The sequence below is a fragment of the Phacochoerus africanus genome, chromosome 6, assembly GCF_016906955.1.
Source record: "Phacochoerus africanus isolate WHEZ1 chromosome 6, ROS_Pafr_v1, whole genome shotgun sequence".
In the NCBI taxonomy this organism is placed as follows: domain Eukaryota; kingdom Metazoa; phylum Chordata; class Mammalia; order Artiodactyla; family Suidae; genus Phacochoerus; species Phacochoerus africanus.
Window position 1 is genome coordinate 89,539,949 of NC_062549.1, and position 26,690 is coordinate 89,566,638.

A 26,690-nucleotide genomic window follows, 5' to 3' on the forward strand; every position below is an offset into this window, starting at 1 on the left:
CCTTTGCCTGTCTCTGTTCACCTCTCCCCACCTTATACCCATAGGTGACAGAACAGCCAGACCAAGCCACGCTGCAGCAACTTTAATTTTTGCAGGTGAGAGAATCCCTGCCAGCTGGGGCAGGAAGAGGTGGAAATTGAGGATCAAATATTCGACTCTGTGCCCAGGACCCGGGCTGCTGCCTGGCGCCCACTCTCTATGCAGTCATTGACAGCAACCCCCTCATAGGAGGCTCCAGCCAGAGTCAAGGGCAGCTTCTGAGCAGCCAGGTATTGGGTAGCTGACTCTGGAAGGAAAAGATATATGTTATAGCTGGGGGGTCTATTTCCATGGTTCTCCTCAGCCCAGCTGCTTTCCCAACTTACGCAGTTTTTGCCAGTGGCCTAATGTATACTGGGGGATACAGTTCTGGGGAGAGAAGAGGGGATGGATACAGGGAGAAGATTATTATCAATGTCCCAGGCCTGGGTAGACAATGACATATACACCAGTCCCTGTCTCCAAGGCCTTCAGTGGATAGCTGAGAAATGCTTACCTTATGTTACCAACTCACCTTGTGTAGATGGACCAAGCAGTGACTTGGTGGCTCCTTTAAACCTAACTGTGTGGCAACTGCTTTCTCTGCCTCCTGTTGGAACAGCTCCTGGGATAAGACACAGCTTCTGGCTTCTAGTGTCTGTAACCAGGAACCTCCCAGCATCACCTAAGGAAGGAATATGGCACTGACCAGCCTGGCCTTACCTACGATGGGGCACAGAGGAGCCCTTTGGAAATGCCCACTAAGCAAAGCTGCCTTCTCTCACAGTCACTCTGAGGCCAGAGGGGCTTCCATCCTGCTCAGGGAAAGCAACTGAGTCATACACGATTCCCAGGATGACTGGGTCTTCTGAGGATGGCACCAAATGCCCAAATCCCTGAGGAAAAGGAAGAGTGTGGGTCAGGAGGGAAGGATTCCAGTTGAGACTCTGTCTCCCCTTCCTCTGTGTCACACCTGGACAGGCAGACGAGCTCCTTGGTACTGCAGGTTCACCACAGCCACAGACACAGCATTGATGGTACTCAGGGCATGAGCCAGAGGTGCAGCCTCAGGAGGGAGCAGCTTGCTGAGCACTGGAGGAGAGCAGGCAGAGGCCTGCCTCAGGAGGCCTTCACACGACAATTTCATCAACCCTCCTTGGGATGAGATTCCCACAGGATGACCAGTTCGGGGGCATGGTACGGTCCTGCTGGCCCAGGAGCAAGCTGCAGTTTGCCTCACCATGGTTGGAGAAGGGGAGGGCGCCTACCCCATTACCTGAAGCTGGAACAGCACTAATAATGTGGTCAGCCTCCAGGCTGCTGTCCCCTAGAGACACCTGAGAGGATATGAAAACATTTAAAAGACAGAGATCATGGGAATGTCGCCTGTTTCCCAGGAACCCAAGTGGCAGGACAGAGACTGGGTGCTGACCCAGGATAAAGAACCGACTAAGTAGCACAAAAATCATCCCCTTATTACTCCAGGAAGTGGCCCAGACAGGCCAGTGGGCCACTTTGGAATGTCTAGTGGAGCTGGGTGACTCTTTTCCCTAGCTGTGAGTCACTTATATATAAGCACTACTTCCATCCGCAGATTTGGATCATGTGGGTCTTGAACAAAGGTCCACAGATAAGGCCTAAGAACATGGGGTATCCCATATTTAAATGGCTTCTAAGGCAGGAAAACAGAGTAACTGGAAAATAGCTTCTAAGGCAGGAAAACAAGGAGTAACTCCAGTCCTGCCAGCTAAAGCATTTAGATGGAGATGGAGACTAACTTACAGGTTCATTACACTTGAGGGAGCTCTCCTACCTTCCAGCACCCTTCTGCCTGGAGGCTGAGCCCAGAGACTGGCTGGCCTCTGAGAACACTGACACCCCTACTAGTCAGGTGGGCATTAAGGGCTTGGGGCAATGTCTCCAGTCCTCCACGGAGTGACCACTGGCTCCAGCGTTCAGCCCGAGCCTGACGAATAAGTGCTGAGTCTGGCTGTGGACTCCGTCCTGCAGAGGAAGAAGCAGAGAAGAATCATTAAAATTGCACCCTGTGCCTCCAGTCCCTCATTCTGGCAGTCCTTAATATCGTCAACCCTTGAACAAGCACTGCCCTTACCTGCCCCCATCAGCAGCCCCAGTAATATGGAACGATGGGTTTGTTCAGCCTGGAAGAGGCTGGGAAAGCAGGACCTGATGCTGAGCTCGCGACTGTTGCCTGCAAACACTCCACGGCAGAGACTGTCCATGGCTAGAGACGCCACCTTAAGGGTGAGACTGGGATTGAGAGGCCAAGGAATAAGCTGTACTAATTTCCACTGCCCTGCCTGGTAGGGACTGGGGGCGGGGCGGGGTTTAGTTGGAAAGCAGTCATGGTGTAACAGAAGGATGGAAACACCGAGTTTTTGGGTCTTCGAGGCCTGAAGAGAAGAAGTCAATTTCAGATGATACAAAAAAGGCTCTAGGTGGTAGGTCTGAGTACAGGAATCCAAGGCTGGTTTAGGAGAAAAGGAATTGGGGGCTTCTGGGTGGTGTTACCTCAGGACCAAGGCGACGCTGGGCAAAACTGTGCACACTCTCATCAGGGTCTTTGCCCCGAGGCGTGGTCAACTCCCTCAGCCCAGCCCAAAACAGAGGTTTGGAGAAGGGAGGTGAACGGCAGAATAGCCCCCTGCATGGAGAAGCCATAGTGAAAAGCAAGCTCTGATTTACCACCCCAGCTCCAGAAGGTCATTTCCATTCCTTTGGTCCCTTTAGCTGGGAGGGCTGACAGACTGGGAGGTGAGGAAATGGATGAGATGTGAGGTTTGGGGGGGGGGGCAAAGTAGAAGGAGGGCAGTAAGGAGGTGGTAGTGTTACCTGAAGCCAGAGGGCAGGGGGTGCAGGGCACCATTTACATACAGGAACCTGTTTTTGGAAGCTGGATGGTCTCCCCGGACAGGTAACACTTCTGAGTCCAAACCAAGCTCAGAAACCTGCTCTCCACATGAACCCAAGAAGAGAAGAAACTAGGGAAATGACTGACCACCAAAGCTACTTCCTTCCCTTGACACTCCCCTCTAGTGAAGGCCCCTCCGCAGCCTCTCCTAGGCGTTCCACAAGCCGCTCACCATGAGCAGGGTCCGGGCTCCCAGGGCTCCAGCAGGCCGAATCCCTCGAGGTCCAAGTTCAAAAACAGCACCATCTGGCCCTCGTATTGAGCGGATCCAGCCGCCTAGGCGCTCGCTGCCCTCCACCAAGACCACCTGGGGACAAATCAGAAACACACTGCAGCGAGGTAAAGGATCAGGAGGCGAAAGGGGCAGCGCATTACCTCGTGCTGGAAATGGGAGAGGAATATTAAAGGAAGCTCCCTCCGGGTCGGTGGAGGCACTCACCTTGGGGGGACAAGGGGCCCGGCTCAGATGGTAACTGGCGGCCAGGCCACTGATGCCTCCACCCAGCACGACCACGGTCCGGCCCATGGGGAAGCCTAGGGTAGAGGAGGCGATATGAACAGGCTGACCAGAAGCACCCTGTTCTCCAGACACCCTGCGGGTTCCGCATTCCATCCTCGGTCGTTCATTGCTTTAGGGGAAACTAAGGGCTTGGGGATGGGGTGGTGGAACTGTGAGGTCCCCGCCCTGGGCCTCGGACTCACCCACGAGAGGGACAAGAAAAATGAGGGGAGGAGGAGGTAGAGGTCTCAAGACATCACCCAGACGGCTCCGCGGGGAAGTGGATAAGGGCCACACCCACGCTATCTGCCAGCACAGAGCTGGGGGAACCTACTGGCCGCCAGGGCTAAGAGGCGCGTTTTCTCTCCCACCCCTCGCTAGGCCTAGTGTTTTCAGTCCGCGGCCTCCGCCCCCAAGATTTTCGGCCTCTCCGACTCTCCGTCCACACTATTCTCGCGGCACGATCCTAACCTTACCTTTCCTGCTCCCGGATTGGTGGGTTCTGGAAGGCCCCGGATCACATTCACCAATGAAAACACTGAACCGGCAGCACCTCCTCCTCCCTCAGAGGCGGCGGGGCAACCCTTGTAGAAGGCTGGGAAGCTGGAGGTTAACTGGTTCGGTGCCAGGTTGGAGAGAGCGGCCATATTCGGTACTGCCCTCCCCTCAGGGCTGGAGCGGCAAGAGCAGAATCCTGGTTAACATTCCCCAGCTCAAGTTTGCCAGGTCCAGCTAGGGTTGGAACCCTGGAGGGAGGTCCCCATGAGTCTTGGTTGTAGGGAGAGTAGACAGGGACACTGGAGGCTGGTCCTCCGGGAGGTGGCTCCATAAACAGCTCCTTGATGTTAGCAACAACCTGGGCCTACGGGAGCTAGGGCGCCCCGGCAACGTACCGTGTTTGTCAACAGGGGTCCTTGGGTGCTTTGCTCTCGCGGGGCAGGCCCCTACGCCGGCAAACCCCGTCGATCCAGTGCCTGCACTCTGTATACAGGCCTCCCTGCAGCCTTCATTTCCTCCCAATGTAAACCTTCACTGCTTTGGCAAACTTGGGCATCAACGCGTCCCGATCCTGCATCCCCATCCCCACCCTCAGCCTCACGGCTCCGAGCGCCCCCCATCGTTTAGAAAGGGAACTGAGTGCCAGGAAAACTACCCATTCGGCCCAGTTCTATATCTCCACTCGCTAAGCACAAATACAAAGAACATCATTTTTTTTCTTAATAAATTTATTCACAAAAAAGTGAGACTGCAGAGGGTGTGGGGACTGTACACGGGCAGGGCCTAGAGAGCTCTGTACATGGGGCTGGGAGACAAGGGAGCCTCCAGGTGGAAGGGTACTTTTTAATAAAAAAAATAATAGGAGGTACAACCACCCCCTCCCCCCTCCCCGATTAAAAAGACACAAAAATAGACGTCTCTGAGGTAAATGGGGAGCCTGGGGCTTAAGGGTGTTGAAAGGATTTCACAGGTGCCAGGGATTAAAGGGGAGGTCACAGGCACCGGGGTGGCTCCTGCATCAGTTGGTAGAACAGCACGTAGCCCTCACTGGATGCCACCTGGTTTTCACTGACAGGGGAGACACTAGGAAGAAGGAAGATGGGGAAGGAGGTGTGATCTTTCCTGTATAGACCCTCCTCCCCACAAGATCAACATCACAGCATCCAGGTGGTGCTTAGGAAAGACACTGCCCCCACCCCCCCAAGCCCACATCTCCTTTCAGTAGGCACTGTCTCCTGGGGCTTCTTCATACTGGGGAAAGGTGTCAAGGCTGCAGCAGGAATGGGGCAGGAGTTGAATAGGAGGCTGTTCTCACCGAGAGTCATTGTAGACATGCCAACCAGTCTGGCACCGGCACAGGGCTGTGTAGTGGCCATAGTGGACGCTGCCCGAGTGGTTGCAAAGGGCATACAGCTGATATATGGGGCTTCCTTCAGGGTTAGAGATGACCAAATTCTATAGTTAGAGTTGTGCCCTGCTCCCATTCTCTCCCTCCCCTTCATGGAACTCCTCAGGACCCTCCTTCCCAGACTCACCGGCTTTGTCACTGGCAAAGTCCCCTAGGCTCAGTCGCTGCAGTGGGAAGTCTACACCTACTGAACTTTTCTTAATGGAGCCTCGGGAGGCAGAAAATCGATTAAGATCTAAGTTCTGGTTAAGGAGAATTTGGGAGGCAGAGGGCCTCTGAGGGGGCTGGGGAACTGAATGTTGTCTACTCCCCTCCCTGAACACACACTGGGAGCACAGGAGGGAAAGATGGAGTGGCAGCCTTTTCCTAAGGCAAACCGAATCCCCAAATGTCCAGCCTCTGCAAACTTGGAGAATGAGGAAAAAGAATGAATGGGAGAAATAAGAATTTGAAGATTAGGATACGGAGCACGAGGATTCGGGGGAATCTTTGTACTGTCAACTTTTTAGTACTTCGTGTTTTCTGCCGACATCGGTCACACACCTGAATAAATGTCAAATAATGTTATAAGGTTAATGTGCTCCTCACCTCAGTTGGCTTTTCCAATACTCTGACTCACACATAAATTTACTGTGCTCCCTATTACTTCTGTGTCCTCTGGGCCACTGCCCTTTGCCCTGACAGATCAGGACATATCTGAAAAACACTCCTATGCAAATCTTTACATATAAGTGTTACTCCTCATACTAAGGCATCATGCAACCCCTTTTACCCACATGGAGCCTCCCCCGCCTCCGGTATCCCACCCTTACTATATCCCTTGTGAACCTCCACATACTGGGGCATTCTCCGATTCTAGCTCTTCTTCCTTGGTGAAAAGGCTGAAACAATCCCGCAGAGACACCTTGCCCCCAGCAAATCCTTTCTGGGGGGAAAGGGGAGTGAAGGGTCAGCATGTTCTGAATTTCCTTTTCCAACTCTTCTCAATTAACCCAAGCTTCGATTCTTCTCCAGAGACACATGGTTCCCTCCCACACTGGGGGTGGGTAGGGTTGGGTCACAGAACCCATGTCCCATCCACCCCCGGAATCCTCTGGAATCCCACCTTGGGGATGGGCAGGGACAGGTCACAAAAAACCTCGAAGGTCGTGGAGCGATACCCACAGGCCTGGCACTTGAGACAACTTTTCAACTGGCCCACAAACAGGTCTAGATAGAAGCAAAGGGGCAGGAGAAAAAGTCACTGTGGGATGCCCGAGATGCTTCCTGGCATTCCCATCGCTTCCCACCCCTTTGCCTGACCCTTCTTTCCCACCGCCAACTCTCCTCACAAACCCCCTCTTAACTTTTCCACATTTTCATCATCTTATTCCCAGACCCCTCGACGGTCTTGATTTTTTTCTGCCAAGTCTTCACCCCCACACATGAATTTTCCCCCGTCACTTTGTCTTGTTCCATACCCACAATCTTGCTGTCCTCTCGCTCCAGGTAACGCTTCCACATTAGGTTGGCTCGGTCATCATCACTACCACAGATCAAGGGAAGTGGGGAGCACCCATGAGACAGCAGGAACACTGGGCACCCCCAACACCACTGAAATGATCCACGGAGCCCTGTACCCCACCCATACCCCAGCTCCTTCTCAAAATTTCAAGGAAGAGTCAAACGAGTAACGTTTCAGAGAACTTTTCGGGGAAATCCACGTGAGAGGAAAAGAAAGGAACACAGACAAGGGAAGAACATGCCGTCTTCCTCCACCTGGCTTCAAACCCCTATGTACCTTGTAAATTAATTATCCCCTCCTCCGTCAATCTGGTAACAGCCACAGCACTATCTTCTGCCTCCATCTGTGCTCCTCAGTCTCCCTCCTCCTCCTGCCTTCTTCCTACTTCTGCACTGCTTCTCAAATCAAATTCTACGCTAAGCATTTCCTTGGACTCTACATCCTCAATCCTGACTAGCTCGCTTCCGCGAAGGATGAATGCTGTTAATAAACTACGGGCAAGAGAAAGGGGGCACGACCTTACCTTAACTCAGGTTCTTCCAGCAGCGCCCCTCCTCGGCGGGGTGGGGAGGGAGCTGGACTACTGGCCAGGATTGGTGGAGCCCGGCGGCCTCGTCGGTTGATTTCTAGGTGTAGCCGCTCCATGAGGAGCTTCAGAAACTCTTGGGCATCCTGCTGGCTGCAGCCAGACAAAGAGCATGGGCAACTGACCCCTGCCCAGTCCACAGTCACTAACCCGTGCCCAGACATCTGACCCCACTTCCTAGATAGAGCTCAAGGCTCAGAATGATGCTGCCAGGGCCCCTGCTTGGCCCTACCCCCAGACATGGGCTGAGAGAAATCCCATACCCTCCAGTTCTCCCACCTGTATCCAGAGAAGGAGGGAACGTATTTCTGGAAGACAGCTCGGAATCGAGTAGGATTCACAGCTTCACAGGAGTCAGGGTGCCACAGGGCACCAATCACATCTGCAAAGGCTATTAGGGTGGGAGTGGGGAAGGGAAACAAAGGTTAACGACTGGAAGAGGGTAGCAAGAGGGTGGAAAACAACTCTAGGAAAGCAGGCACTGTGAAAAAGACAAAACTGCTGGCTTTCAGGGTTGGGGCCACCAACACTGGCAGATGGACCTACAATGGGTTGGGAAAAAAAGGATTTGAAAGGAGGAAGCAGGAGTTGTTGCCCCACCTTCAGTAAGCTCTTGGGCTCGGCCCCCTCCAGGAACCTCTTGCCGGAAGTCCCTTCGCAGACAGAAGTCCCGAAGAGGCCGAGTGCTGCTCAAACACTGTAGCACAGCATTCAGGAAGCACTGGAGAGCAGCAGAGACATTGCCATTATCTCTCCAAACCAGTGCCTAGGAAACCCTGGGAGAACTTCAGTGCCCTCCTTCCCCATGCCTGTCCCCAGTACCAGTTCACATTCCTATTAGGAAGGACAGGAGAATGGCTCTCACCGTGTTCCCCAGATTTCGGAGACCAACATGACCAGAGCCCAGAAGCAACGTGTGATGAGCCTGGAAGGTCAGAGATCAGTCAGCAGGTTCCCATACATCCCACCTGGCACTTTAATCCTTTTGACAGCATGCTGTCCACTGCCTCCCCCACCCCATCCTTCACCCCCAAACGCTACACTCTTTCCCTCACTGGGTATTGGGGTCTCCCTACCTCACTGGCCATGAGCAGTAAGCCCATCACAGCTGAGTGTACCACAGACTCAGCCATGGCTGTCCCACCTGTTGCCCACTTACTCCTCTGCCCAGCTAGCCGGCGATGCAGCTCCTGGGGCAACTCCCCAAGCACTGGCATGGTTGCCCAGCTGCTCCCCACCCCCACCTTGCTACCCCCAAGGCCCCCTCCTGCACCCGTGGCCCCTTCCTGCACCCTCTCCTGAAGGCTCCAACTGCACTCAGCCTAGCTCACTCAGCTCGGGAAATGGGCAACCACATTAGCTAAGATGTTCTGAACCCGCCCCTCTTCAGCTCCAGAGATTAATTAGACTTAGGTAGCATCCTAGGAGAGAAGGTACAGAAAGGGGAAGTAAGGGCCTGGGGACCCAAAGAATTCCAAATGGTTGAGTTAATTCCTTGGGGAATGAAATGGCACACCCTGCTGGAGAGTCACAGACAACCCTGAAAAGGGTCTATGAGGCTCGAGGGCACTTAAGTAAGGGAGAGTCCAAACTGCTGTAACAAAGGGTTAAAAAAATGAACCTGGGGAAAAAGGGGGAAAGAAAAGCCACATGATGGCAAGAAAGCTGGAAGCATGAAGGAACATGAGCATGGAAGGCCATGTGTGCTGGCAAGTCCTCACCATCTTGTCATCGGAGTAGAATGGCTCAGAGGGCCGGGCAGATATCACGTGGAAGGAACCATGGGAAGTAGGGGGCTCTGTCCGTATGCTGAGCAAGGTGGGTGGCCCAGGAAAGCCCCCGAGGCGGCGGAGAGAGGTGCTGCGTCTCAAAGTGGGTGGCTCAGGCCGGAGAGCCAAGCGGCTCAGTGCAGCCCCTAGCTCTCCGGTGCCACGGTGCCCTCCCAAGGCAATCCCCATTGGACGCAAGTCCCCACTGCTCACAGACTTGGAACGGGCTAGGTTGGTCCTGGATGGGAGAGGCAGAGCCACAGTTGGGGGTGGTGAGCCAGGCAAGGGAACTCCATGATCTGCCCGAAGTGGGCCTCTGGGACGAGGGCCTGAGGTTCGTCCCCGTCCCAGCTCCAGTTTCTTGAGACGTTCCTCAGGGGGACCTGGCCTGGGAGGCAGAGGTCTTAACATGGGATTCGGCCCAGGGGCTGGGTTTCGGCGCTCCTTGCTTCGGGCCCTGGGAGCAAATGGTAGCTTGGATCCCACTCGGGGCTGGACATTAAGAGGTGGCTCTCGGGTCCGTCCCAGGCGGTGCTCAGAAGCCTGGGGCATTGTGGACACCACAGGCTGGACCTGGGAGGAGAAGAGAGGGTCAGCATTTGAAAAGGGAGGAAGGAGGGAACCTAGTCTACCATACCAGCTTCTACATACATGGAGGTCAGGAACCATGTCCATCATATCAAGCATTGTATCCCCAATACCTAGCATAGTGTTTGGCATAAAGTAAATACTTAACATGCACTGAGTAAATGAACGAATGAATGAATATAGCAAGCCAGGGCTTTGACTCTTTCCACATTCCTCACTCTCTTCCTGCAGGATATGAGAGAGCCAACAACAGATAGTTCCTATCTCTGCTGTCTTCATAATCTAAATACTCATGAGGGTCCCGCATTCCTAGCTAGTCAAGTGGGATGCGCCCTGGGTCACTTGGGACCTCTGGTCAAAGAGGGGTGTGGATGCAAGTATAAGAGCCCAAAGGACTGCATTCCATCCTCAGATTCCAGCCCCTCCAGGCTGCAAACGAAGCAGACTAAAAGAGTGACTTGTCAATCACTCCCTCCCCCACCTCTGAGCTCCAAAGTGGTATTGGGGCTCAGGGGTAGCGGCGAGGAGGGAGGACGAACAACTCCCTGACCTCTAATCTCTGCACCTCTCCCACCACAGCCAGCATCAACCGGGTCCGCCCCCCTCGAGGGCAGAAAGGCCAAGGCTGCTGATTGGCTACGGGGTCCAACGGCGTATTCTCCAAGATCCACGGATGCTGGTCCCGCCAGCCCAGTTCTCCCAGGCCTGCAGGGCCCTCTGCGGCTCTGCCTTTGTAGAGGGCGATCTCCCAGGTCTGGGAGCAGTCTTCCCTCGGCAACCCCCACGCCATAATGTCCCGGACCGTACCTGTCCCCGGGTAAGACGGCGGGGGAGGCCAGCCGGGGCCAGGCCCCAGCTCAGGGCCACCCCCTACTACCCGCGTGCAGCACCCCCACGGGCCTGGCTGCAGCTTTAGCCGCAGCTGTTGCCCAGGTCTCTCCCGCCGCAGGGGCCGCCGCCATCTTTCTTGGTCCCGCCCGGGCACCGGCCGCCGGCTTCACTGTCTCTCAGAGCGCTTGCGCACCCACACTCAGAACCCACCCACCTCCTTCCTCGGCGCTTGCGTGAACCCGCCCCCTCGGCTCCGCCACCGACACCATGGAAACACAGCCAACTTTAGGACTCCTGGGTTCCCAGCTCAGCCCCAAATTGCATTTATTTATGTATTTATTTATGTATTTATTTATTTATTTTTGCTTTTTTAGGGCGGCACTGGGGCATATGGAGGTTCCCAGGCTAAGGGCTGAATCAGAGCTGTAGCTGCTGGCCTATGCCACAGCCACATCAGATCTCAGCCGTGTCTTCGACCTACACCTCAGCTCACAGCAACGCGGGATACTTAACCCACTGAGGGAAGGCAGGGATCAACTTGCATCCTCATGGATGCTAGTAAGATTTGTTTCTGCTGAGCCAGGAGGGAAGTCCCCAAGTTGTCTTTAAACAATTGCTCCAAAGCAGCTCTCTAGAGTCCAGGAGTTCCCATCGTGGTGCATCAGAAACGAATCCGACTAGGAACCATGAGGTTGTGGGTTCAATCCCTGGCCTTGCTCAGTGGGTTAAGGATCTGGCGTTGCAGTGAGCTGTGATGTAGGTCACAGACGCGTCTCGGATCCTGAGTTGCTATGGCTGTGGTGTAGGCCGGAGGCTACAGCTCCGATTAGACCCCTAGCCTGGGAACCTCCATATGCTGCTGGAGCGGCCCTAGGAAAGGCAAAAAGACAAAAAAAAAAAAAAAAGTACAGAATCCTATTCCCCATCATGTGGCCCTAATACAAGTCTGTCCACTGACCAGTGGAGAAGTATCCACACAGGGATGAGAAGATCCCTGGAAGTTGGGGAATGCTGCCTTGGCAAACGCAGTCCTCAGCCATCCTGTAGGCTTCCTGCTAAAGGACAAGAGCAGATCTCAGCAGCAGGGAGAGCAGTCAGGATTTACTTTTATTCCCTAGCTTCAGACCAGAGCATCCTCCATTTTCCCTTCCCTCTGAAACAAGTATAGTTGTACATGTGCCTGCTGACCCTTAGCCTGCTGACCCTCTATTAACAGCCACCAGTTAGAGAACCACAGCCACTGAAGGAAGCAGCTTTTATTGATGAATTACCACCCCAAACCAAAAAGACTATGTACCCACTTTCAGTCACCACCTATCCCTCCAGGATTTTAAATTTTTCCACCTGGGAAAGGGATATTAGTTGCCCTTTGGTTTTTCAAGGCCCTAGTTTTTCCTCTTCCTGTGTAACCCAATTCAGAAATTCGGTAACAATACTGTACTTTTTTTTTCAGCAGTGTCTGCTGCAGCTTCTCAATAACAATTATAGGTGAAGGGGTATGGGGGAAGCAGTTACATGAGTAAAAGAATGATGCACAGGAAAACAGGAATATAACCTATCAAAGGTCCCTCTGTCCTGCCTCAGTGGCTCGGTACTTCATTGGTTGCATTTCTCTTTATGCTGTATCACTCCCTTCTGAATCAGATCAGGGATTTCCACTGCCAGCCATGGGCCCAGCTGCAATAAAAAAGATAGCTGTTAGATAACTACCAACCAGGCAATGCCTCTTATTCCCTCAGAAGCTACTTCCTAGAGATATTCTATGAGAACATGCCCAAAGGAAAACACTGTTTATTTGTTGCTTATTCTCAGTTACTTTTATACCGCTCAGGACCAAACCCCTTCCCTCACTGTATACCAAATACCAAATACTTCACACTTACCCCCAGAGCCATGAGATGAGCCAGTCCAAACTTAGGCACGTTCCTGGCCCACAAAGGCTTAAAGTGATCCGTTAGGCATATTTTGCCACCCCTATGAGAGGGACAAGATGAAGAAGGTATTGACATGCAAGTTGTACCATAAAGCACAGCAGACTCTTGGAAGCACAGGAAGACTACTGGTGATCAGAATTGAGAACATGGTCAGCTACGTGCTTTCCCCAGGCTTGGCAGATAGAGACCTGGAGCTCCTCTAGGCCAGAAGTCCCTGGGAAAATCCTGCCTCCCAGGGTCTTCCCCAAGGCCTTCTTAGACCTTTTTTGATCTCCTATTCAGTCCTACCTGTACATCTTTGCTGTTTTTCCATCTAGTTCAGGGACTGCAATTTCTGGAGCAGTAGTGGGGTATGTAATGGGAATCTGGAAGAATTATAAAGCTTTAGTAAAACAGAATCAGAATAGAAAGGAACTACTCTAATCAGGTATACATATTTCATGGTTGAGCTAACTCCTCAAGCAGCAGGAACACACCAGGATTCTGGACATGGAGTTGAGTTGCTATAACCCATGCTTGCTTCAAACTTCAGATTTTCCCTCCTATTTTAAAAGTTTTCTTTGTTCCCTCCAAGAAAGGTTAGCATGTTAACAATCACTTAATCCCTCCCGTTTTACCAACCTCCTTTATTCCCACTCCATCATACTCACGTCAAACTCGATGTCAAACTCATATTTGAGGAGGTCATGGATATACCAGCATTTTCCAAACCACCTGTAACAAAGAACAAACCTTCTCAGTCCAACTTCCCCATTTCTCTAACACTCAAATGACATCTTCCTGTCTTAGGTGACCAGACTGGGAGACTCGTGGGATGAGATTTGGGGAACTCTGAGGTTGTGAGAGTAGAGATTGAATGGAAAGGGGCAGGAAAGGCCTGGTGGTGGGCTTTGGGACACCAAAATGCTCAAGCTATGTGAGATCCCCACCTCCACACCTCCCAAGAGGGTCCGCCTACCGAGTCCCTTCCTTGTTGGACTCCAGTCGGAACCAATCATTGTCCGCGTTCTTGTTGTTCTCCACATACTAAAAGCAGAGAATGAGGTCTTTGATGGGGGAGTTAGAGCCAAGAGCAGATCCCCTTCCCTCAAAAGAAAAGTGTGTGATTAATTCCTCTCAAGACATTTACCCAATTTTTCTGACATAAAGCTGAAGATAAAGCTATACTGGTTAGTAAAGGACTTTCCCAGAGCAGAGAATAGAATTCTTGGGTTCCATTAAATTTATGATAAACACTTTTTTTTTTGGTCTTTTTAGGGCCTCACCCGCAGCATATGGAGGTTCCCAGGCTAGGGGTTGAATTGGAGCTGCAGCTGCAGGCCTACACCAGAGCCACAGCAATGCCAGATCCTTAACTCACTGAGCAAGGACAGGGATTGAACCTGCAATCTCATGGTTTCTAGACGGATTGTTTCTGCTGCGCCACGACAGGAACTCCAAATTTATGATAAACACTCTATGATATTGCCCAGGTACTCTTCTCACTTCTTCTTCTTTTTCTTTTTCTTTTTTTTTTTTTGCTATTTAAGGCCATGGCATATGAAGTTCCCAGACTAGGGGTCTAATTGGCTGTGGCCTATGCCACAGCCACAGCAATGCCAGATCTGAGCCACGTCTGTGATCTACACCACAGCTCACAGCAATGCCAGATCCTTAACCCACTGAGCGAGGCCAGGGATTTAACCCTCAACTTCATGGTTCCTAGTCAGATTGTTTCTGCTGTGCCATGAAGGGAACTCCTCTTTTCTCACTTCTAACAGTGTCTGCCCTCAGCCCACATGTCATTTTATGGTACCTTCATTCCCTGGAGGACCTCACATAATCCTGGTTTTGACCAGCGCACACATGCTGATGACTTCTAAATCTTTATCCTTAATCCAGACCTTTTCTCAGGGCTTCATACTTCATCATCTAACTGTATATTGAAATTTCTACTTTCATTTCACAAGTACCTCAAACTTGGCATCTCCCCCAGTTCTTCAGATTCATTTCTCCTGCATCCATCTCAGGTGGCAGTATTAGCAGCCAGTCACCCAAGCCAAAAACCTGGGAATCATCCTTGACCCTCCCTCTCCTTTACTCTATAAACCAATCCTTTATAATGTCCTGCTGATTTTACCTTTTTTTTTTTAGTCTTTTTTTTTTTTTTTTTTAGGGCCTCACCCAAGGCATATGGAGGTTCCCAGACTAGGAGTTTAATCAGAGCTGTCACTGCTGGCCTACACCAGAGCCACTGCAACACGGGACCTGAGCCACATCTGCAACTTACACCACAGCTCATGGCAATGCCAGATCCTGAACCTGCTGAGCAAGGCCAGAGATCAAACCCTCATCCTCATGGATGCTAGTTGGGTTCCTTAACCACTGAGCCATGACAGGAACTCCTGATTTTACCTTCTCAATATTCTTCAGTCTACCTCTCCTCTCTATCTTCACCTTAACTGCCAAGTTTAGATTATGTTTTTTTGTGTTTTTTTTTGTCTTTTTGCCTTTTCTAGGGCCATTCCCACAGCATATGGGAGTTCCCAGGCTAGGGGTCTAATCTGAGCTGTAGCTGCTGGTTTACGCCACAGCCACAGCAACAAGGGATCAGAGCCATGTCTGCAACCTACACCACAGCTCATGGCAACGCTGGATCCTTAACCCACTGAGCAAGGCCAGGGATCAAACCTGCAACCTCATGGTTCCTAGTCGGATTCGTTAACCACTGCAACTCGATGGGAACTCCTAGATCATCTTTCTTTTGCCTGGATTAATGACAGCGTCCTGTCTTCAATCTTATCCCAGTCGATTGTATTTTCCTCAATATCACCATTTTAATCCTCTGCTTAATATCCTTTAAAAGTATCCCAGTGCCTCCAAGATAAAATTCAAGTGCTTAAACCTATTTGTCAAGCCTCATCTACCACTCCCTACCATGTTTGATACTCTAGCAACTCTGAACTACTTGTGTTTCTTCATACATACCACAGTGTTTCTAGCTTCTATGCCTTTGCTCATGCCTTTGTTCCTTTTGCCTTGAATGTTCTTCTCTTACCTTCATGTTTTATTAGGCTAATTTATATTTACCCCTTAAGTCTCAGCTAAAGCAGTGCCTCTTCAATGAAGCCTTTCCTGATTAGGGACTAGGTATCTCACTTCCTGCTTCAAAATATCCTAGCAGGAGTTTGGTCTGGCACAGCAAGTTATTGATCCGTTGTTGTCACTGCAGCGGCCTGAATTACTGCTGTAGCACAGGTTCGAACCCTGGCCTGGGAACTTCCACAGACCATGGGAGCAGAAACACAAACAAACCAAAAACACAAAAAAACCCACAGTCAAAATATCCTAGTGGCGTTCCCATCACGGCTCAGCAGTAATGAACCCCACTAAGATCCATGAGGACGATGGTTCGATCCCTGGCCCTGCTCAGTGGGTTAAGGATCTGCATTGCCATGAACTGTGGTGTAGGTTGCGCATGTGGCTTGGATTCTGCATTGCTGTGGCTGCATTCCTGTGGCCAGCAGCTATAGCTCCCATTAGACCCCTAGCCTGGGAACTTCCATATGCCACAGGTGCAGCCCTAAAAGACAAAAAAAAAAAAAAAAAAAATCCTAGCAATTTCTCAGACTCCTCCCTTTCTCCACAATGTATTATAATGTGTTATAACGACATGTTTCTGTCTACCTCGGTAGGTTCCACTTTATTTGGCTTTGGATGCCCTTCCTAGGTAAGAGATGTACAATAAATGTCTTTTTAGTGAGTGAATACATGCAGCAGGAAAGCTGTCTAAAGGAAGTCAAACTTTCCTCTTCCACAGAAGGGAGGTTAGTTGGGAAGATAGCCCCTCCCTAACTGTGAGCTCAGCTCCTCAACTCCCTACAATTAATACCTACTTGAATTTTTAGTTCTAACGTGTATTTCTCCCTCAGGACAAGTGGGAGCAGAGAGACGCAAAACGGGATTTAGGGCTCCAGTAATGCCTTTTGACCACCTCCCCTACATCCAGGAGAACCACCTGGAGCCAGGAGGACACGTCATCTTCCAGGGCGGCTTATCCCTAAAATAACTGCTGCTTTCAGCCAGACAGCCTGGCCCCCACCCTGGCTCCTAACTTGAGTCTCTTCTGCTTTCTCCTCATCGCGCCTCCCCACGTCACGCAGCCCCAAAGTCGCCCAATATCTATAAATTCAGAATTAAACTTTAAAACCGGAAGTGGCTTCCACACGGAACCTATTTCTAGGGACCCCTGGTTACCCGTAACCCTTTTGCAATAGGCAGCAGAAGCACAACTGACCCGGATTAGAGACTGATATTCCTCCTTGAGTCTCTGCACCCACAACTCCCGATCTCGAGGTCCGGCGTTGGTCTTCAGCACCGGGATCTCAGAGACCACACGCCGGGTGGCCTCGTCCGCCATCTTGAGCCAGGGCGCAAAAGAAACGGAAGTGACATTAACCTGTAGTTTACATTCCGGGCGACTCCATCTTTACTATGGGAAGATGGGGCGTTGGGCTGCCTTAAAGCTGCTAATGTGATATTTATTTTCTAGTAACGAAGACAAATTTGTCACCTAGTTACCTGCTTGTGAGTGCAACAAGAAGCAAAGAACGGAAACGAGTTGTTCCGTCCTGAATATGGCACCTATTATTAAATCGCAGATTGCCAGAAAGGGTGACTTCTGCTCATGCTCAGAGACGTAATCTCAGAAAACCTTTCCGGACAATTCCCAAACTTGAAGAGTTGTTAGAATTTCAGGCGTTCTAGGCACTATTCCGTGTGCTGTCGTCCTAAAATGCGCGGTTTATATGTTTGGGCTTGGAATAAACAGTCTCAACTTCCACGGAGTCCGACTGAGGTAGCAGGGGACTAATGCAGTCAGACATTAGGAGGGTATTATTAAACTCCTGAGAATTATTGGAAACCACAGAGAATCAGTCCTGGCCCTGAAGAGTTAACACAATCGAATTAGAGATTTCTTTGTCTTTTTTTTTAAAGGCTGCACCCGTGGCATGTGGAGGTTCCTAGGCTAGGCGTTGAATCGGAGCTGTGGCTGCCGGCCTAAGCTACAGCCATAGCAGCGCTGGATCCCAGCAGTTTCTGCGACCTACACCACAGCTCACAGCAACGCCAGATCCTTAACCCACTGAGCGATGCCAGGGGTCGAATGCTCATCCTCATGCATCCTAGTCAGGTTCCTTAACTGCCGAGCCACGAAGGGAACTCCCTGGCCTGAGAACTGCATGCTGTGGGTGTGGAAAAAAAAAAAAATAAGATTACTGATTCTTAGTAAAATTATAGAACAGTTATTAAAGAGTATTTTATGGGAGTTCCCTGGTGACTCAAGGGGTCAAAAATATGGCATTATCACCTCTGTGGCTCTGGTTACTGCTGTGGTGTGGATTCGATCCCTAGCTCAGGAACTTCCACATGCCATGGGTGAGGCCAAAACCAGAATTGCTGATGTTAGAAACTGTCATTGTAAAGTTCATAAACTGCTTTTTAAAAAAGAAAAAATAAAAAAGAGTATTTTACAAATGAAAAAGCAGTGATCCCCATATACCTACAGTGGTTCACCAAGATGTGATTCAGTCTCTCAAGGCTCTTCCTTGCCTCTGGGCCTTTAGCAGGTATCCTCGCAGTCTAGGATATTCCTCCCTTTCTCTGGAAGAAGGGTAGCTCCTTCAGGTCCTTTGGGTCTCAGCTTCCTTATCACCTCCTCAAAGAGAGGCTTTCATTCATTTTTCTGTCACAGAATTGTCCTTTTCCTTCATAACTCCTATCTCAATTTAAAATGATGTATTCATGCAGAGTTCCCATCGTGGCACAGCGGAATCCAAATAGGAACCGTGAGGTTTCAGGTTCCATCCCTGGCCCCGCTCAGAGGGTTAAGGATCTGGTGCTGCCATGAGCTATGGTGTAGGTCACAGACGCAGCTCAGATCTGGTGTTGCTGTGGCTGTGGCATAGGCTGGTGGCTACAGCCCCGATTAGACCTGGGAACCTCCATATACTGAGGGTGTGGCCCTAAGAAGACAAAAAGACAAAAAAAAAAAAGATGTTTTTGTGGAGTTCCCATTGTGGCTCAGTGGTAACAAACCCGACTAGTAACCATGGGGATGCAAGTTTGATCCTTGGCCTTGCTCAGTGGGTTAAGGATCTGGTGTTGCTATGACCTGTGGTGTAGGTTGCAGACACGCTGGGATCTGGCATTGCTGTGGCTGTGGCATAGGCCGGCAGTGGTAGCTCTGATTCAACCCCTAGACTGGGAACTTCCATCTGCTGCAGTTGTGGCCCCTAAAAAAAAAAAAAAAAAAAAGACATACTTGCTTTTTCTTTCCTTACTGTGTCTCTACCTAGGTAAACAGTGAACTCCATGAAGACATGGACTATGTCTGTTTTGTTCACCTCTGTGTATCCTATCCTATATGCCTATCACAATACCTGACATTAATAAATGCTTAACATGTATTTATTAAATAAATGACAGAATGACTTTCCTTGCCAGTGTTACTAGATTAACATACTAGGAGAACATCAGAGATAGTATATCTTGTTTTCAGTAAAACAAGTTTCCTATTATACAATTATAGATGTATTAAATTCATTTGGGTAATAAATAAATTTAAAAAAAACCAACAAGTTTCCTGATATGTTCTTTGAAAAAGATAGTGAATTGGCAGAGTTCCTGCTGTGGCACAGCGAGTTAAGGATCTGGCATTGTCTCTGTGGTGATGTGGATCTCATCCCCAGCCTGGTGTAGTGGGTTAAGGATCTGACATGGCCACAGCTGCCACTCAGGTTGCAGCTGCAACTCAGATTCAATCCCTAGCCCAGGGAATTTCCATAGGCCAAAGGTGTGGCCAAAAAAAAAAAAAAAAAAAAAAAAGAGCGAGCGAGAGATAGTAAATTGGCTAGAATACAGAACATCTTTATTTGATTGAACAACCAACTAAAGAGAATTAGTTCTCTAATTAGCTGGGAGGTAGTGGGTAAGACAGGGCTGTTTTTGGTTATGGTCTGCCTGTAGGATAACCAACTTGAAAAAAGTCATCCCCATGGGGGCAGCAGAGAACATTAACAAAGAACCACCTGAATTCCTTAAAACCTAGTAAAAATTGCTATATATAAGTATTTATCTGATACTTATACAATGAGCTAGGCCCTGTGTTGACACTTCACATATATTATTTAATGTGACCCTTTTAAAAAAATGACCTAGGAGGTGGATGTTATTTCATATTTGCCCCTTTTACACATGAGAAGAGAAGTTCAGTGAAGTTAAAGAACTTGCCCAAAGTCATATTAGTGAAAGTGACAGCTGGCAAAGGAACAGGTTAAGGAGAATTTTGGACAGTAGATCATTAGGATTCAGTGACTAATTATAATCCTTACTCTGCTTTTCAGAAGCCAGGAGACACCAGAATTCTAGCTAAGGGCTTATAGCTAGGTTTGAAGTACAACTGAAATTAGGAGCTAGAATGATGCCTGGGTGAAAATAAGTAACTGGAGTAGCTTGGAGTTAATGGGAACCAGGAACTAGAGAGGACTGTCAGGTCAGCAAGTCACTGTAGGATAAAGTTCAAAAGTAAAGCCCGGTCAGGGACACAGGGATAAGTGTGGGCCTGGAAGAGTCAAAAGAATACTTGTAACAATGGACTGCTAATGGGGTATAGAATTCTTTTTTTTTACTATTTCATTTTTCAAAGTTTTATTGAAGTATAGTTGATTTGGGTATGAAATTCTTTAAGGGAATGCCTGGTATAAATAAGATTTTGGAGTTCCTGCTGTGGTGTGGTAGGTTAACGATACAGTTTGTCAATGTGGCGTTACTGGTTTGATCCCCAGCCCAGTGCAGTGGGTTAAGGATTGGCATTGCCACAGCTGTCACAGATGTAGCTTGGATTTGATCCCTAGCCAGGAAACTTCCATATGCTGGGGTGTGCAGCTGAAAAAGGAAAAAAAAAAAAAAAAGACTTTATTTCTGGCAGAGCTGGGGAACAACTTGGTCTGGGACAAGCAGTCTTAATAGAGTATACAGATCAAGAAAGATAAGAGATCTACTATAACTTGAATTGCTAGTACCACTGACTTGGAAAAAAAATTGTTTAGTAGGAATGTAGTAGGTACGTGAAGAGCTGACATTTAGCTACGATGTTTTGATCCAGAGAGGGGAAAAAAAGGATGAATAAATGGGGGTTACAAAGAGGTTTTTCTAAGTATAGAAAAAAAGGCTTTTCTAATCACTGAAATTTACAGTGCACCAAGAATTAGGTGAAGGAGTATGTGAAAGGTAGCTGAAGAATATCAGTTCTCAAGTTTCTGGGTAAAGCAAGGAGAAGGTGAAAAATAACATCAAGCAAGAAATGAAGTTTTTGCTTTAACAACAGAGATGATGTATATAGTTTAAGCTAAAGGGGAACAGATGTTTAAGCTACAACTAACAAAAAATCTTAAGTGCTTGAAATATTTTTTCCCAGTGTTGGACATGAAAGTACCCTCCTCTACATACTTCCTTGATTTAGTGAGTATTTACTCCATTTCACCTCAGGAAATTTTTTTTTTTTAATTTTCTTTTTTAGGGCTGCATTTGCAGCATATGGAAGTTCCTGCCAGCCTACACAACCACAGCAACACCAGATCTGAGCTACATCTGTGACCTATGCTGAAACTTGCAGCAGCACCGGATCCTTACCCTGCTGAGCTAGGCCAGGGGTGGAACCCACATCCTCATTGGACCTGATGAGCCACAACGTTAACTCCCACTTAGCATTCTTTATTGTCATTATGATCTCTTCGGCACCTATTATACCTCAAGGCTTCATGCTGTAGAGTGAATTTCCAGGGCCCCCAAACAGAAAACACTCCTGCAAATGCAGTCGTGAATGGACTAACTTAGGAACAGCTAGCCAGGTAATTGTCCCAAAGTCCGAAATTTGTAGTGTTTAGTTAAGGTTTGGACACAAGGAAAAGGATTAAGACTTATAGAGAAAGAGGGATTACTTTGAAGGTTTAATGAAGAAAAATCCCAGCCCTTCACCCTTCCTTTAACAGCTTTCCATTCTGAGCAAAGAGGACAATCTTTTTTCCCTAGGCTGCAATGAGCAGATAGGACATCATACTATCCATTAGAGAAGGCAGTCCTCAACATGGACTTTCCTTTTTAATCCTTTAGATGGGGTTAAGTTTGGAAGAGAGATGGAAAGGAATTACTACCATGACACCAAGATTGCTAGGTGTCAAACCACTTCTGGATATGGGTAAGGAGAGACCATGATTCTATTTTAAGCAGTGCCTGGAACTTCTACTGTAGCACAGTGGGTAAGGATCCAGTATTGTCACAGCAGCAGCTCAGGTCAGTGCTGTGGCATGGGTTTGATCCCTGACCCAAGGAACTTCCACATGCCATGGCCTTGGCTTAAAAAAAAAGTAGTGCCTATGCCTGCCTCTTTGTGGGCTTATGTGGGTGGAGAACAACCCCTTTCCATACATCACAGCTAGCTACTGTCTTGATGACACTTCCTCAAAGGAAACTTAGAGAAATCTGTAAAGCAAATGAAGATATAGGGAGGTTTTTAAAAAGGAACTGAAGTTCCAGAATGGGGAAGGATGGCGGGGGGGTAGACATTTTTGGCTTTTTCTTTCTTTCTTTTTTTGGTTATTCCCATGACATGTGTAAGTTCCACAGAAACTGAACCTGAGCCACAGCAGTGACAATGTTTTGTTTTTTCTTTTTTGGTTGCCCCATGGCATCTGGAGTTCCTGGGCCAGGGATCAGATCTGAGCTGCAGTTCCAGCTGCAGCAACACCAGTTCCTTAACTTACTGTCCTGGTCCTCCAGAGATTCCGCAGAACCTGTTTTACCGCAGTGGGGACTCCAACAACGTATTTTTGGCTTTTTCATTTTCTGGCTGCATTTGAGGCATATGGAAGTTCCCGACCCAGGAACTGAATCTGAGCCATGACCTATGCTGCAGCTGTGGCAATGTAGGATAGTTAGCCCACTGTGCTGGGGATCAAACCTGCATCTCAGCAATGACCAGAACCACAGCAGAGATGATGCCAGATTTTTTTTTTTTTTTTTGGCTTTTTAGGGGCCCACCCTCAGCATATGGAGGATCCTAGGCTAGGAGTCCAATATGAGCTGTAGCCGCCGGCCTACACCATAGCCACAGCAACACAGGGTCAGAGCCACATCTGTGACCTACACCACAGCTCACAGCAATGCAGGATCCTTAACCCACTGAGCAAGGCCAGGGATTGAACCCAAGTCCTCATGGATGCTCATCGGGTTTGCTAACCACTGAGCCAGACATGATGAGAACTCCAAAACAAGTTTTTCTTGATGGCAGCTTAAGGGCCATAACAATGAATGGAAGAGATAGCATTCTTGAGTGTGGAAACTAAGTGGTGCCAAAACTGGCTGGTGTTGACTGCAAGACCCACTGAAAGTCGGGGACTGGTAGTCATGACATGTAAGGATGGAATGGCATGGGGGGCTGAATTCCATATGATACCTGTGGGATGGTTCAAGACCTGGATTTGACCTTTATGCCAAGTTTCCAGGAAACCTGGGTCTGGAGCTTTTAACCTTTCCTTAACTGCCTCTCTGGGGACATCTGACAGTTTTAATAATGTCTATCCTCTTGAAATACTCTCTTCCCTTTGATTCCATGACAATTATCATCCAGGTGTTTGGGTTTTTTTTCATTGTTGTTTTGTTTTTTTGTTTTTAATGGCTGCACCTGTGGCATACGGAAGTTCCCAGGCTAGGGGTTGAACTGGAGCTGCAGCTGCACGGCTACATCGCAGCCATAGCAACACAGGATCTTCGACCTGCACTGGAACTTTGCAGCAATGCCAGATCCTTAACCCACTGAGTGAAGCTAGGGATTGAACCCACATCCTCATGGACACTATGTCTGATTCTTAGCTCAATGAGCCACAATGGAAACACCACATTGTTTTTCTTTCCTCTATTTTTTGGCTGCCCCATGGCATATGGAGTTCCTGGGCCAGGGATCAGATCCAAGCCACGGTTGCAACTTATGCCACAGAGTATCCCTTAACCCGCTGTGCCAGGCCGAGGATCAAACCTGCATCGTGGTGCTGCAGACACCCTGCTAATCCAATTGCACCACAGTGGGAACTCCTTAGTGGGTTTTTTTTGTTTGTTTTTGTTTTTAGTCTTTTTGCCATTTCTTGGTCCGCTCCTGCGGCATATGGAGGTTTCCAGGCTAAGGGTCAAATCAGAGCTGCAGCCCCCGGCCTACACCAAAGCCACAGCAATGCAGGAGCCGAGCTTTGTCTGTAACCTACATCACAGCTCATGGCAATGCCGGATCCTTAATCCACTGAGCGAGGCCAGGGATCAAACCCGCAACCTCATGGTTCCTCATTGGATTTGTTAACCACTGAGCCATGACGGGAACTCCTCTTTAGTGTTTTTTTCCTCCTCAATGGCTGTTCCTTTTCAAGGATTCCCAATGGCTCTTCTACTTGCGACTTAAATGTTAGAATTCACCAAGGCACTCTTAGCCCTCTGTTCTCTGGGAACTTATCCAAATCTACAGCTTCAACTACCACTGAAATGGTCATTATTCAGAATTTCTGGCCCATATATAACTGGAGTTTTAAAAAGTAGTTTTCGTTTTCCTTTTACTAAAGTATAGTTGATTTACAATGTTGTGCCAATTTCTGCTGTACAGCAGTGACTCAGTCATACTTTCTCTCTTTTTTTTTTTGTCTTTTTGCCTTTTCTAGGGCTGCCTCCCTTGGCATATGGAGGGTCCCAGGCTAGGGATCTAATTGGAGCTGTAGCTGCTGGCCTACACCAGGGCCACAGCAACATGGGATCCGAGCCGCATCTGCGACCTACATCACAGCTCACGGCAATGCCAGATCCTTAACCCCCTGAGCAAGGCCAGGGATTGAACCCGCAACCTCATGGTTCCTAGCCGGATTCGTTAATCACTGAGCCACAACGGGAACTCCACTTTCTCCTTTTTTTATATTATTTTCCATCATGGTCTATCCCAGGAGACTGGCTATAGCTCCATGTGCTATACACCAGGGCCTTGTTCTCTATCAAAAAGTAGTTTTCTGGGAGTTCCCGTTGTGGCTCAGTGGGTTATGAACCATACTAGTATTCATGAGGATGCGGGTCTGATCCCTGGCCTCGATCAGAGGGTTAAGGATCTGGCATTGCCGTGAGCTGTGGTGTAGGTCACAGATTCGCCTCAGATCTGGCGTGACTGTGGCTGTGGCTGGTAGCGCTGATTCAACTTCTAGCCTGGGAACTTCCATAAGCCAAAGGTGTGGCCCTAAAAAGGAGAAAAAAAAAAAAGATAGTATTCTATAAAAGTAATAAATGTACACACACACAACGGTAAACACGTGAGGTAACTGATGTGTTAGCTTATTGTAATAGTTATTTTGTGATACATATGTATATCAAAACACATTGTACACCTTAAGCTCACACAATGTTATATGTCAATTACATCTCAATAAAGCTGGAAAAAAATAACTTATGTACCCAATAAAACAAATTCAAACAGTAAAGATGGATTTAAAGTAAAAAGTATGTTTCATCCCTCCCAGGCCCACTCTTCAAGATTAATTTTTTAATGTTTGTGTAAATATGCCATTTGCATTCTTCTACACTTGCCTTTTTCCACTTAATTTTCTCCTGTTTTAGATTTGTATATTCCATTTAGACATCTCCATCTGGCTATCCCACAGGTAACTAAAACTCCCTTTCTTTGGAATTCCCTCTCATGCTATATCCTACTGCTAGCCTCTTTTTACAGTCAACACCTGGAAAAATGTGTTATACATTGTGCCTTTCCAGTTACTCAGTTTACTTCAATCTTGTTTTTACCCCACCGCATTTCTGAAACAGCTTTCTCCAAAATTACTAAGTGACTTAGTTGTTGCAAAATCCAATGGACACATTTTAGTCCACATCTTACCTGATCTGTTATGTTTAACACTGACCAGTTTCCTTGATACTTTGCTCCTGGTTTCTTCTTTCTCTTCTATTTGTTCCTTCTCAGTCTTTTCGGCTCCTTTCCCTCATCTCATCTCTTAAATGCAGCTATTCTTCTTTCTAGGCCATCTTATCCACTTCCATGACTTCAACAACCTTCTATATTCACATGCTGGGGCGCACCCCCCACTCCCCACGTTCCTTTCGGGTTCCCACCCACATTATCTAGTGTTCCATTGTCCAATGGATTTCCCACAGGCACCTAAAACTCATGACCCCCCCCCCCCAAATTCTATTTCAAATGGCACCATTATTCTCCAGTTATTAAAGTCGGAACACTGGGAAATATCTTGGATTCCTCCCTCAGCTTCACACCCATTTCCGATAAATTTTTTTCCCATCTACACGCCCCCTTGCTAGGACAGACCACTACAGTCTCTTAGTTGGATAAAATCTTTCCAATTATTCTTGCTCCAATTTCATCCCCTCTTATCCATTCTCCCCGCTGCAAGCAATGATCTTTCCAAAACGCAAATATATTTGTTCACACCTCTGCTAAGATTCTTCGAAATCTATCCATTTCCCATAGGGTAAAATAAACTAATTGACAAGACCTCGAATAAAGTGGCCCCTCCCAACCTCACAGTCTATTACCTCTCTTTTGACCGTGTCAGGCTGCTGGCAGCTCCAGAAGGTACCTGGCACCCCACCCTCAATTGAACAGTCAGGACTGAGCTCAGGCAGCACTTCCTTCTGAGTGCTCAGAAGGCAAAGGCTCAAAAAGTGAAATCCGAGAAGGCATTTGAGCAGCGCTTTCGGTTCCGGACTCAAGTTTACGGAACGTCCGGGTTACCAGGAAGCTCAGAGCAAAGGTCAAATCCAGATCAAGGGAACCTTCCCCCAAGTTCGCAGGGCAGTCCGACCCCCGTAATATTCCGCCCTTTTGCGTCATGGCTGCCAGTCGCAGTCTTTCAGTTGGTCTTGAAGTCGACACCAGCCAGCTCTGGCCCCACCAACGTTTCCACACTCAAGAATGCAACCCTCTCTCACGCGTTACTACGGCCCCCGAAGCTGCCTCGAAGAAAAACTTGCGTTGCCAGGTTGCCCCAAAGCAAGATGGCTGCCAATCTCTATTCTCCGCTACCAAAGTGAAG

The 26,690-nt window shown here is 48.7% G+C and overlaps 3 protein-coding genes across 9 annotated transcripts; all 3 read right to left on the minus strand.

The window, feature by feature from the left end:
* Window positions 1-67: 67 nt before the first annotated feature.
* PPOX (protoporphyrinogen oxidase) lies at window positions 68-4,494 on the minus strand. 5 transcript variants are annotated; one of them, XM_047784093.1, is made up of 13 exons: window positions 3,926-4,494; window positions 3,390-3,484; window positions 3,123-3,257; window positions 2,872-2,987; window positions 2,551-2,683; window positions 2,132-2,276; window positions 1,832-2,022; window positions 1,295-1,355; window positions 992-1,110; window positions 804-914; window positions 554-703; window positions 366-408; window positions 68-286 (listed from the first exon to the last, which is right to left on the minus strand). In XM_047784093.1, exons 2-13 carry the CDS (start codon window positions 3,474-3,476, stop codon window positions 144-146), a joined length of 1,434 nt encoding a protein of 477 aa, XP_047640049.1. In that variant the 5' UTR covers window positions 3,477-3,484; window positions 3,926-4,494; the 3' UTR covers window positions 68-143. The 5 variants fall into 5 exon arrangements, with proteins under 5 accessions (XP_047640049.1, XP_047640050.1, XP_047640048.1 ...); XM_047784094.1 differs by lacking the exon at window positions 3,926-4,494 and adding an exon at window positions 3,784-3,909; XM_047784092.1 differs by lacking the exon at window positions 3,926-4,494 and adding an exon at window positions 3,653-3,909.
* A 160-nt stretch (window positions 4,495-4,654) lies between these two features.
* On the minus strand, window positions 4,655-10,810 carry USP21 (ubiquitin specific peptidase 21). Its single transcript, XM_047784091.1, has 13 exons — window positions 10,610-10,810; window positions 9,167-9,787; window positions 8,311-8,370; window positions 8,046-8,166; window positions 7,725-7,836; window positions 7,383-7,538; window positions 6,816-6,880; window positions 6,461-6,564; window positions 6,194-6,280; window positions 5,820-5,898; window positions 5,483-5,590; window positions 5,263-5,377; window positions 4,655-5,030 (listed from the first exon to the last, which is right to left on the minus strand). The coding sequence occupies exons 2-13, from the start codon at window positions 9,764-9,766 to the stop codon at window positions 4,940-4,942; spliced, it is 1,698 nt and encodes a 565-aa protein (XP_047640047.1). The 5' UTR covers window positions 9,767-9,787; window positions 10,610-10,810; the 3' UTR covers window positions 4,655-4,939.
* A 1,064-nt stretch (window positions 10,811-11,874) lies between these two features.
* On the minus strand, window positions 11,875-26,412 carry UFC1 (ubiquitin-fold modifier conjugating enzyme 1). Of its 3 annotated transcripts, XM_047784109.1 has the most exons (8): window positions 26,191-26,412; window positions 18,114-18,210; window positions 16,844-16,966; window positions 13,526-13,593; window positions 13,218-13,281; window positions 12,856-12,932; window positions 12,517-12,607; window positions 11,875-12,310 (listed from the first exon to the last, which is right to left on the minus strand). In XM_047784109.1, exons 3-8 carry the CDS (start codon window positions 16,964-16,966, stop codon window positions 12,230-12,232), a joined length of 504 nt encoding a protein of 167 aa, XP_047640065.1. In that variant the 5' UTR covers window positions 18,114-18,210; window positions 26,191-26,412; the 3' UTR covers window positions 11,875-12,229. The 3 variants fall into 3 exon arrangements, with proteins under 3 accessions (XP_047640065.1, XP_047640064.1, XP_047640066.1); XM_047784108.1 differs by lacking the exon at window positions 18,114-18,210 and having other exon boundaries at window positions 26,191-26,408; XM_047784110.1 differs by lacking the exons at window positions 18,114-18,210; window positions 26,191-26,412 and adding an exon at window positions 17,128-17,149.
* Between the last annotated feature and the right edge of the window lie 278 nt (window positions 26,413-26,690).